This window comes from Schistocerca piceifrons, chromosome 2 (genome assembly GCF_021461385.2).
Source record: "Schistocerca piceifrons isolate TAMUIC-IGC-003096 chromosome 2, iqSchPice1.1, whole genome shotgun sequence".
NCBI classification, from domain to species: Eukaryota; Metazoa; Arthropoda; class Insecta; order Orthoptera; family Acrididae; genus Schistocerca; species Schistocerca piceifrons.
Genome location: NC_060139.1, coordinates 699,277,897 through 699,290,189, shown reverse-complemented (window position 1 = coordinate 699,290,189; position 12,293 = coordinate 699,277,897). Strand labels below are relative to the sequence as shown.

General features: G+C 42.1%; 1 protein-coding gene across 1 annotated transcript in view; it reads left to right on the top strand.

Moving 5' to 3' along the window:
* Positions 1–12,293, top strand: part of LOC124776978 (heterogeneous nuclear ribonucleoprotein U-like protein 1) — a 127,269-nt gene that overhangs the window by 24,279 nt on the left and 90,697 nt on the right. Inside the window, exon 4 of the mRNA XM_047252218.1 lies at positions 6,915–6,994. Coding sequence (XP_047108174.1) covers positions 6,915–6,994 — 80 coding nt within the window. The remainder of the gene's footprint in view (positions 1–6,914; positions 6,995–12,293) is intronic.

Below are 12,293 nucleotides of genomic sequence, written 5' to 3'. Positions count from 1 at the left end.
TGCCATATCCTCACCCACCCGACCTCTATTTCACCGGGACAGACCACCAAAAACCAGTCTGCTGGCTAACCCAAGGCTAATACCAACACCTCTGTCGAACTAATGGACAAGGAAGGATCCTCCAGTCTCTGAACCAGGTCATAGTGTACGTTCAAATTCTGGTACTTGTCAGCCACTGCAGTGATTGTCCCCTTATTTGATCCATCTCCTGTCTATCATCAGATATGAATATTCTCTAGTGGAGCATTCATAGCATTAAAGTCAATAGGGTTGAGTTACAACTCCTCTTGCAATCATACTGTCAAGTTCTTTTTTGCTCCCGAGAAACAAAATTATGCCTTTACGATTGCTTTCACCTCCAATACTTGTGTCCACTTTGACTTTCTCCCTGAGGTGGAGACTCCAGCTCATATGGGTGTCATGTTGCTGATTCAGTAAGTCATCTATAATCACACAATTTCCTTGCACACCCAGCTTCAAGCTATTGCTGTTTGTCTTCCCCTTCTTGGTTTAATCTTCTCTCTTTGCTATGTCTACACAACCTTGTCTTGTCGGGAGGACGACGGTTCAATCCCGCGTCTGGCCATCCTGATTTAGGTTTTCCGTGATTTCCCTAAATCGCTCCAGGCAAATGCCGGGATGGTTCCTTTCAAAGGGCACGGCAGACTTCCTTTCCTGTCCTTCCCTAATCCGATGAGACCGATGACCTCGTTGTCTGGTCTCCTTCCCCAAACAACCCAACCCTTGTCTTGTGCTGTCATGAGGGCAGACATTTTGCATCCTACTGCTAAATTCCCCCTCCCTTTTTGCTGCTCAGTGACTTCAGTGCCCACCATCCCCTTTGGGGTTCTCTACACCCGTCAGAGGGGCTCTCTTGTAGTAGGTATCTTCAGCTAGCTCAGTCTAATCTGTTTGAACAAGGGTACACCCACATTTCTTTCTGATTCCACGCACTTCTTTTCCCACTTGGACATTTCGATATGTACAGCTCAGCTTGTTCATCATCTTGAGTGTCTGTCCTCTCACACACACACTTGAGTGACCATATACCCTGTGTTGGTTTGCTAACATACGTGCCATCTGTGCGTCCGACCAGCTGGCAGCTTTCTGAAGCTGACAGGCAACTCTACTTCTCATTATCCATTTTAGATTAACACCATTTGCCCCCATTGATGACTAGGTAGAATACCTTACAAACACTATTCTCACTGTCGTGGAATGTTCCGTACCTCGCACCTCTTTCTCACTGAGACTCGCCCCCGTTCCCTGGTGGACTGAGGCATGCTGCGAAGCGATCTGCACGTGGAGACAAACCCTCCACATTTTTAAACGCCATCCCACGATAGTGAATTCTTTCCATAATAAACAACTACGTGTGCAGTGTTGCCGTGTTTTCAGGGATAACAAAAAATCTAGTTGGCTTTTTCCAAAGCTCTTTTTACAGTTTTACTCCCACTTCTGGTGGTTGGGGTAATCTGTCAGCTTTCGAGAACAGCGATTCATTCCCTGGTTCTTGGCTTGACCATAGCGTACAATGTCATTGTCTATCCTTTTGATATCTCCAAATCTTGGGCCGATATTTTACACAGGTTCCTCCCACTACCATCCTGCTTTCCTCCATCTGAAACGGGTGGCAGAGAAAAGGACGATATCCTTCTCTTCCCAAAATCATGAATGTTACTATACTGCTTTTACTATAAGGTAGATTAAACCTGCACTCTTTGTCCCTGTCATGCACTCCAGGATCAGATGGCGTTAATCCTGAGGACCTACGCTTCCTCCTCCATACATGTAACCCCATCTGGACAGATTACACATTTCCCTGTTGCTGGTGTGAGGCCATTGTCGTTCCCTTACCTAAGCCTGGTAAGGACAAACACAAACCAACCTTCCTTTCAGCTACCACCCAATTTCTCCCACCAGTAGCGTCTGCAAGGTGATGGAACTTATGATTAATGGTCGGCTGTTGTGGTGGCTTCAGTCTCCTCACTAAGCCCAATGTGGATTCTGTAGGCATTGCTCTGCAGTTGAGGATATTGTCACCTTCTCAACTCACATTATGAACAATTTTTTTCTGACAGTGTCAAACTGTGGCCATATTTTTTTTTAATTTGGAGAAGGCATACGACACCTGCTGAGTGACAGGTATCCTCTGTCTTATGTACACGTTGGATTTCTGGAGTTGCCTGTCCCTTTCTATCCAGGAATTTTTAAAAGATAGTGTTCTTAAGGTTTGTGTGGGCTCAGTTTAGCCAGACAGTGTTATTTAAGAGAATGGGGTGTGTCAGGGTTCTGTGCTCAGTGGTGTCTTAATAGCCATTAATCCCATTATGGATTGTCTCCTGCCAAGTATCTGAGCCTGTATCTCTGTTGATGACTTGGTGATATATTGCACCTCTCAACAAACCTGTCTACTTGAGCAGCATCTTCTGTGATGTGTTGATAGTCTTTACTCACAGAGCAACAACAATAGCTTCTGCTTTTGTGCTGACAAGACTGCCTGTATGAACTTCTGGCGACACTGGGTGTTTCTAACACCTGTTCCTACATCTCAGCCCATTCCTTCTTCCATTCGTTGGTGACAAAATTCTAGGGACTAACATTTGATAGGAAACTCTTATTTTTTACTATGGAGCTCTGCGCCAGGCTTCCAAATTGTCATCTGCTCAGATTTTCTCAGTGCTCTTCAGAGTCTTTGCGCACTTTGCTCAGGTGGACCCAGGAATGCCGCCACTCGCTTGCTGTGGGGAGAGCCAACGTGGTGTTCCTGTGGGTCCCTGGTCACGTCGGCATGCCAGGGAACAAGGCTGCTGATGCTGCAGCTCTCCTCTCTCGGCCTGTTAGTCATTCTGTTCCCTCGAATGGACTTTGTGTCCCTGCCTGTTAGCATATATCATCATTTTGGGGTGCACAATGGTCTTCTCTCCAGGAGAACCAACTCTGGGACTTTTGACCTCACCCGACTCCCTCTCGGCCTTCGCATCGCGAGGTGGTCATTTTAGCCTGGCAGCGTACAGGACACTTGTTCTGGCTACTGACATTAAGTGGCAACACTGAACCCTGCTGCACTCTGTGCCTACTGCTCTGTGCTTGATGGTGTTCATTCCTGATATGGTGCACATTTTTTAACTGTTTACATCTATGTGTGCCATCTAATTTGTCAGATGTTTCAGCAGATGACATGTTCTGTCGATTGCGTATTACTTTTTTGCTGCAGTGGTATGGCGAAGCAAATCCCCCCCCCCACAATCCCATAAAGCAACAACTAACAAAAAAGTATGATGTTCATCGCCACATGTGTAGATATTATGAGAGAAAAGAACATCCCTATTTAAAAAGACTGTGCGTTACTCTTTGTGAGGTAGAATTATTTGCTGGTAGCAAGTTTCAAGTAAAAAAAAATTGTGGATGAAAAATTTTAATGGAGAGGGGTGATATCGTATTGTGGCATGCTCAATTTCAAGAAACATCATTAAAGAGCCAACCGAAGACCTTGTCTGGCTTGGTGGAGCCTGGATAAATGCTGGCCATACCATCAGAAAAGACCGCACAGATGATAGTACATGTGGAAGTTCTGCTCTCATGGAAAAGGGCTCAAGAATTGTTGTCTTGCATGTAGGACTTTGTCTGGTTTCATACCTGTCTCCTGATTTAGAAATTCAGGAAAATGAGTGACTCCTTTGATTAGCTGAACCGCGATAAATTTCTGAAATGGTTTGAGAGGCAGCTGTTTTAAAACTTACAGGGTGTTTCAAAAATGATCGGTATATTTGAAACGGCAATAAAAACTAAACGAGCAGTGATAGAAATACACCGTTTGTTGCAATATGCTTGGGACAACAGTACATTTTCAGGCAGACAAACTTTCGAAATTACAGTAGTTACAATTTTCAACAACAGATGGCGCTGCAAGTGATGTGAAAGATATAGAAGACAACGCAGTCTGTGGGTGCGCCATTTTGTACATCGTCTTTCTGCTGTAAGTGTGTGCTGTTCACAACGTGCAAGTGTGCTGTAGACAACATGGTTTATTCCTTAGAACGGAGGATTTTTCTGGTGTTGGAATTCCACCGCCTAGAACACAGTGTTGTTGCAACAATACGAAGTTTTCAACAGAGGTTTAATGTAACCAAAGGACCGAAAAGCGATACAATAAAGGATCTGTTTGAAAAATTTCAACGGACTGGGAACGTGACGGATGAACGTGCTGGAAAGGTAGGGCGACCGCGTACGGCAACCACAGAGGGCAACGCACAGCTAGTGCAGCAGGTGATCCAACAGCGGCCTCGGGTTTCTGTTCGCCGTGTTGCAGCTGCGGTCCAAATGACGCCAACGTCCACGTATCGTCTCATGCGCCAGAGTTTACACCTCTATCCATACAAAATTCAAACGCGGCAACCCCTCAGCACCGCTACCATTGCTGCACGAGAGACATTTGCTAACGATATAGTGCACAGGATTGATGACGGCGATATGCATGTGGGCAGCATTTGGTTTACTGACGAAGCTTATTTTTACCTGGACGGCTTCATCAATAAACAGAACTGGCGCATATGGGGAACCGAAAAGCCCCATGTTGCAGTCCCATCGTCCCTGCATCCTCAAAAAGTACTGGTCCGGGCCGCCATTTCTTCCAAAGGAATCATTGGCCCATTTTTCAGATCCGAAACGATTACTGCATCACGCTATCTGGACATTCTTCGTGAATTTGTGGCGGTACAAACTGCCTGAGACGACACTGCGAACACCTCGTGGTTTATGCAAGATGGTGCCCGGCCACATCGCACGGCCGACGTCTTTAATTTCCTGAATGAATATTTCGATGATCGTGTGATTGCTTTGGGCTATCCGAAACATACAGGAGGGGGCGTGGATTGGCCTCCCTATTCGCCAGACATGAACCCCTGTGACTTTTTTCTGTGGGGACACTTGAAAGACCAGGTGTACCGCCAGAATCCAGAAAAAATTGAACAGCTGAAGCAGTACATCTCATCTGCATGTGAAGCCATTCCGCCAGACACATTGTCAAAGGTTTCGGGTGATTTCATTAAGAGACTACGCCATATTATTGCTACGCATGGTGGATATGTGGAAAATATCGTACTATAGAGTTTCCCAGACTGTAGCGCCATCTGTTGTTGAACGTTGTAACTACTGTAATTTCGAAAGTTTGTCTGCCTGAAAATGTACTGTTGTCCCAAGCATATTGCAACAAATGGTGTATTTCTATCGCTGCTCGTTTAGTTTTTGTTGCCGTTTCAAATATACCGGTCATTTTTGAAACACCCTGTAAGTTGGCTGTGTGGCTTTGTAATGGATAATTCCCCATACTATTCATACTGAAGATAAAGCTCAAATAATAGCAATGGAAAAAATTCTGCATTGTTGAATAGTCTGAACACCACTTTGTGAAAGTTCAGTACAATTTATATAAAGCAGAACTCTTGGAAATAGTGGAGGACAAAAAGCTCATAGTGTTGCAGATGAGTCTGCTGAAGAACGTAGAAACAGGGGTCTTAGACTTCCACCATGCCACTGTCAATACAATGCCATTGAAATGATTTGGGTGTAGATCAAAGATTCCATACCAACAAATAACAAAAGCTTTACTGTAGCAGAAATTCAAGAACTATAAGGGATGCAGTGCCACAAGTAATGCCAGAGAAGAGGAGTAACGTTGTATACCAGACAGAAATGTTTGTTAAGGAAGCATGGAAAAGTGGAGTGTACAAAGTAGTATTGGGAAGATAATATCCTTGGCAAATCCAGAGATTCTTCCACAGACCATAGCACAGAGAATGAGTGTGTTGAAGGACGAACGTTATTCTGAATTAAGTGGCTTTTACCATCTTTTTGTGTTGGTGTTTCATATTTTTGACTGAATGGCCTGTACCACATTTCCCCAATAAATCTCATGTTATTAAGGAATACCCATCCACACTAGTATAATGTACTATTTGCGCACTACAGTGATTTGTAAGTACTTCAGCAGCTAATATTATTTTTAATGTTGACTACTGTATTTAGATGAGCAAAAGAACACTGCAGATCCACTTCAGTGCTCCTTTCATAAAAATTACTTAAACTAAATGTGAATAATTCTGATTATTGTAAAAGACAGTGCAATTCCTGGTGCTTTTGTTGAGATATACAAATAATAGGAACATAGATTCACTGTACACACAGGAGTGCATGCATTAAGCCACAACTGCTTTATGATCCTGTAAATCGAACTCAATACCGTATGTTAAAAGGTGGTATGAAGAAGGTAGTCAGTACAGAATTTTAGTTTTTGATACCTACAGCCATACTGTGCACACATGCACTGGCAGCCATGCTGCATGCACACGCACCTGCGAACCATAAACATCGTCCCCTTCCACCCTCAACTCTGCTTCGCTGTTCATCACTTTGTTACTCTAATCCATTTATAGTTGACTGGAGTGAGACAGTAATAGCCTGTCTCTGATATTATTGAACCTGTATATTGAGCAAAGTGTAAGGGAAAACAAGGTGAAATTGGGAAAGGGAATTAAAATTTTGGGTGGAAAAAATAAAATTTTTGAGGTTTGCTAATGACATAGTAATTCTGTCAGACGATAAAGCACCAGAAATTGACTGTCTCTTGAAAAGATGTATTAAGGTGAACAACAACAAAGGTAAAACAAGGGTAATAGCGTGTATCTGAATTAAATCGGCAAAGAGTGAGGAACTGGATTCAGAAACAAGCAGGATACTAAAAGTAGTTGACTACATTCTCTTCGTTGTGTAAGAGTGTTAATATGCAAAGTACACAAGCTTGATTTAGTGAAAAATATATTTTCATTGTTGTCATAACTCCCCCCCTATAATAGCTGAAAATTAAATTTAGAAATTTGAGATAATGTTGTTGTTTATCTGTTCTCTTCTTTCAGGGGAGGGTTCACTGCAGGTGGTCCACAGCGTAGAGATGATGAACCGGAGTATGATGAAAATGCTGTGATCCTTAGTTGGTGTGAGTACATACTGTGTCTTATTTTGGCACAGGCAGTTGTTTTGTGAAGAGTGAAAATACATTAAGCCCATATTTTTAATACAAGCTTTGGTAAAAATGAATTGTTGAAGCCTTTAGTTATTCCTGCACGTATCGAGTGATAGTGTGCTTTTGTTAGTACAGGGAAGATTGCTGAATACATTAGTAAAGGAGTAGCTGGTCACAGTAATAGATGATGCTGAAAAGTGTTGTTCAAATTTGTAAATGCAGGTAGTCCTTGTGTGCATAAGATATCTGTGTATGGTCATATTAGGTGGTAGAGTTGTGCTGTTTTGATTTACTGAACTCAGTGAAGTGATAAATGAGTGACTCATTCCCAACACCAAGTCATTCACCATTAGTGCACTTATTTGTTTTGCACGTACTTTTGTCCTTACTAAGTTGCGCCGTTTGTTCTATTTTTTGTCATCCTCCTCCTGCATGTCTGTATACAAACTCCTTGTGTATTCTTATACCAGATACAGACGTGCCAACTCTCCCGATTTAAGCGAGAGACTCCCGATTTTTCCTTCTTCCTCCCGATCTCCTGACCGTGAAGATCGATCTCCAGATTATCAGAGCAGTTTCAATACTTTCCTTACTATTTGAAAATCCTGCGCCTTCGATATATTCGTGGATGACAAGGTATGGCTGCTACTTGTCTATGTTAACTTGGAAGATTTGTGCGGTGGCTATTGGGGGCGGCAGTAGGCGTAGCTCGCGCCTACAAGGAAGTAAGGAACTTATCGTTGTCAGCGTTTGGAGACAAATGAATATCTTTCAACTAGTGCCAATTTCCTTCACTTCTGGTACCACCAGCGCAATCGTAAAGTTATCGTGGACATGTAGTAGTCTATAGTTGTTCCAAGCGAAGTGATTAGCGTTGTTGTGTCTACAAGGCAGTGTTGCCAAGTTGGGGATTTCCTCCTAAATTTAGGGAGAATTAAGCTGCCTAGGGGGAAGTTAGAGGGATAAATGTTTCAGAGGGAAAATATTTAGGTTTACTACCCGCCCCTCCACTCGACAATTTCAACCTTGCCTCCCATTTACCCCCCCCCCCCCCCCTCCCTCCCCTCCCCTCCCCCCTCGCTTATAGTAAATAATAAAGCAAATGTAATTCAGTTGTTACAGCTATTGCATTATTGCAACTTTAATCGTCAGGGGTGTGTTGTAATTTACAATATTACACCGCTAAACTTCTCCTGATTTTTCACTTTTCGAAGTTGGCATGTCTGCAGATACTTTATATTGGATTTCCTGCTGTAGGGGTCCACAGCAAATTATTCTACTTTCTTGTTATGTGAGTTTCACTCTGTCCAGATTGTAGCCCAAATCACAACCACACTCCAGATATAACACTAAGATCTCTAAGTTCAGGCACTTGTTGAATGTCAATATTTCTATTTCTAGAAATTTTTTCTTACTGAGAAGCCAAAATTTTCTTAATTTCTTTTTCCGTTATATGTAATTGTGCTTTGTGTGTCCAAGTTTTAAAAAGCTTGTTAAACAGTAAATTCTTTTGTCACACCCAATATCTAGTAGATGCAGGTGGACAGGTTCTGTTTCCTTAAATTAAAAAAATAGTGTACCACGCCCTACCCTGATTATGACATTAAGGCTATCATGACTAATGCTGTCAGATACACACTGAGATTCCAAACGCCATGGATACCTCCTAAAATTTTCTTTAGTCCTGTTGCCTGGTGTAGTGTAGCAACCTGTCATGGCATGAAGTTACTAAATCTGTGACAGTCCCCTGCGGAATTATTGAGCCGTGTTGCATGTATATCAATCCATAATTCCAGAAGTGGTGTTGTTGCAGGATTTTGTGCACCAACTGACCTCTTGATTATTTTCTATAAATGTTCAGTGGGATTCACGTTGGGTGATCTGGGTGACCAAGTCAGTCACAAGAATTGCCCAGAATGTTTTTCATATCAATCACGAACAATTGTGGCCTGATGACGTAGTGCAGTGTCATCAATAAAAAGCCCACCATTAAATGGCTTCAAATGGTCTCCAAGTATCCAAACACAACCATTTCCAGTATGTGATTGGTTCATTTTGATAAGAGGACCCACTCCATTCCATGTAAAAACAGCCCACACCATTATGGAGCCATCACCAGCTTGCACAGTGCCACTTGGACCGTACTTGCAGCTTTTACCAACTGCGGTCGGGATTCATCTGACCAGATCGCTGTTTTCCAGTCGTGTAGAGTTAAACTGATATTGTCATGAGCCCAGGAGACGCACTGCACGTGATGATGTGCTGTTAGCAAAGGAACTCGCATCTGTCATCTGCTGCCATAACCAATTAATGCCAAATTTCACCACACTCGCCTAACAGATTTGTTTGTTGTATGTTCCACATCGTTTTCTGCAGTTGTTTTATGCGGTATTGCTTGTCTGTCAGCACTGACAATTCTACACGAAAGCTGCTGCTCTTGGTCGTTAAGAAAAGGCCATGGACCACTGCATTGTCAGTGGTGAGAGGTAATGCCTGAAATTTGGTATTCTCAGCACACTCCTGACACTGTGGCTCTCAGGATATTGAATTAAAATTTCTGAAATGGAATGTCCCATGTATCTATCTCTAACTAGGATTCCGAATTCAAAGTCAGCTAATTCCCATCGTGGAGCCATAGTCACCTAGGAAATCCTTTCATGGGAATCATCTGAGTACAAATGACAGCACTACCAATGCACTGCTGTTTTATACCTTGTGTAAACAATGCTATCACTATCTGTATATGCACATCTCCTTTCTCACGACTTACGTTACCTCAGTGTATGATTGACATGAAGATTAAAATGTTCTTGGAGCAATAGTCCACAACTCTCAAGTGGGGGGTGAGCTCAATCATTTGCTCTTTTGCACACAGCTTCATTTCAACGTTCAGTAATTCCCATTCACATTAATGTGCTGTACTCTTTACAAGAAGTGAAAATTTGTGTTTAGCTTTGAGTTGCGTGATCCATATTCTTTTCATACAGTATATATGATGGATTTAATGGAACAGAAAACTTAATTCTGAGCAACACTTTTACAATTCCAAAAAGTATTAGTCTTGTTTGTCCTCAAACATTCAGTCTAAATTGTACTACAGCAGTGTGAATTTTCCTAGGAGTGAAACAGTGGCAACTCTATGTAGAAATATCGAAAGTGTAGGAAAAGGTAGATTGCTGCTTACTGCAAACAAGACATGTTAAGTTGCAGAAACCTGCAATTAAGATATGTACATCAAGCTTTCTGCTACAGCGTTCATCGGCAAAACACACACACACACACACACACACACACACACACACACACACACACACTTTTCATATACCAAAGTAGTACCTTCATGCATGTATGACTGCCAACTCCAGTATCTTGGGCCAGAATGCAATTATCACATGGGATCTTAGCAGCAGTCTGGAGGAGGGAAGAGGAAGGTGTGATAGTGTACAGGTGGGGGGGGGGGGGGGGAGATGAACGTTGTCTGGCGGAGTGTGCAGGGTTTGGATGACAACAGGCACAGTGTCAGGGGATTGTAGGGCAGGGATGTGTGGGGGGGGAGTGGAACAGGGAAAGATGGGTAGGTGCATTGGCAAAGGGTGGGAAATGAGAATAGGGAGGTGGTGATATGACACACTTGCCCTTCTCATGTTTTGTAGATACAGGGTCAAACAAAATGTGACAAACATTAAATTCTGAAAGCAGGATTCATTAGCAGTGCATAAGAGAATGTTGGAACACGAGAGTATTCAAAGATCAAATTACCGACTGCATACCAAACAAGACCTGAAAACATGATGATAGGGAATCAACAATGAAATTCATCAGAAAGCAGTGAAGTGGTGAAGGTTACTGATTACAAAGAAGGGATAAAACATCCTGAAAGGACATACGCAAAAACAATTGCCAGTAATGATAAAAAAAAAACATTAATACAGACAAGAAAGAAGATGGAGGGGGGGGGGGGGGGGTGATGAAAATCTGAAAATCACGAGCACAACCATATATATTACTGTATTTGCATGAGTATAGGCCACACCTCAACTTTTGACACGAGATTATAGCAAAAAGTAAATCTCAAATATAAACCACACTACTAAATTTAGGAGAAAGTTAAATTAGACAGTACTCTGAGTTGCATCTCTCCCTCTCCAACTCCTGGGTTAACTGCTGGCAGAATAGAATCGTTACGCTAAAATCTTAAGCTTCACCTGCTCTGCCACTAGGTGGCAAACCATCTGCACCAGACTTGAGTGTCATGAAAGCAGCAGATTTATCGGGAGGTGTAAGGAAGTTGAGGGTGACAGAAAAGTTGATCTTTTGTTTGTGAGTGACTATGGAAAGGAATGTACTAGTGAAAGAGTGAAATTTGAACTTCAAGTTATCAGCTACAAAAAACAATACTGAAAGCTGAATGCAGATTTGATGTTAAGAACACAAACCTATTCATTGGTAGTGTATCTCAAAAAGTCAATATGCACTTCGAGAACAAAAGTGCTACTTTCCAGATGTGGAAAATGACTTGCTTGTTTTTGTAATTCAAAATAGGAAATGTTTCTATGCCGTTACAACAAAAATGATTCAAACTGAAGGCTGCAAGATAGCATGCAAAAAAGTTTTTGCCAACAGAGTTTAGTTTCATTTGGGTGAGTCTGGTAATTTATGCAATGAAATAATCTGTGCGTTGCAGAACTAAAACTGTGCAAAAACTGCCTCAGACTTAAGGAAACAGCCTGGTATCTTTTCAGCATTATGTAATCAAACTTTGATGCAAAAATTATGTACTTTCCCAGATACGGAATCCAGACAAAATTCAGGTCGATTTCAATATGCCGGAAGTATTGCAGTAAATAACTTACGGGAATGTAGTGTGCAAATACGTAAATGTGGTACTGAAAAGTATTTGTGCACAGTGATGTTAAACATTACAGCTGATTGACAAAAATTGGTGTCATACATGGCTTTTAATCTAAAAACCCTCCCTAAGGAAGAAACCTTCGCAGTTGATACCATTTTAAGAGCCCACAGCAGTGAGTGGAAGACAGAGGAACTGGTCCTAGACTGGATTTCAGCAGTGCGGAATAAACCCCCCGGAGCTCGTCTTCACTCAAAATCAGTGTTTGTGCTGGATAGTTTATGCTGGCACACAGGTGACTGAGTGAAATAAAACCTGACAGTAAAAAACTGTTATCTAATGATTATTCCTGGTGACATAAGTTTGTTGCAGCCTTTGGGTGTGATTATTAATCATTAATTCAATGCTAGTATAACACAGTTC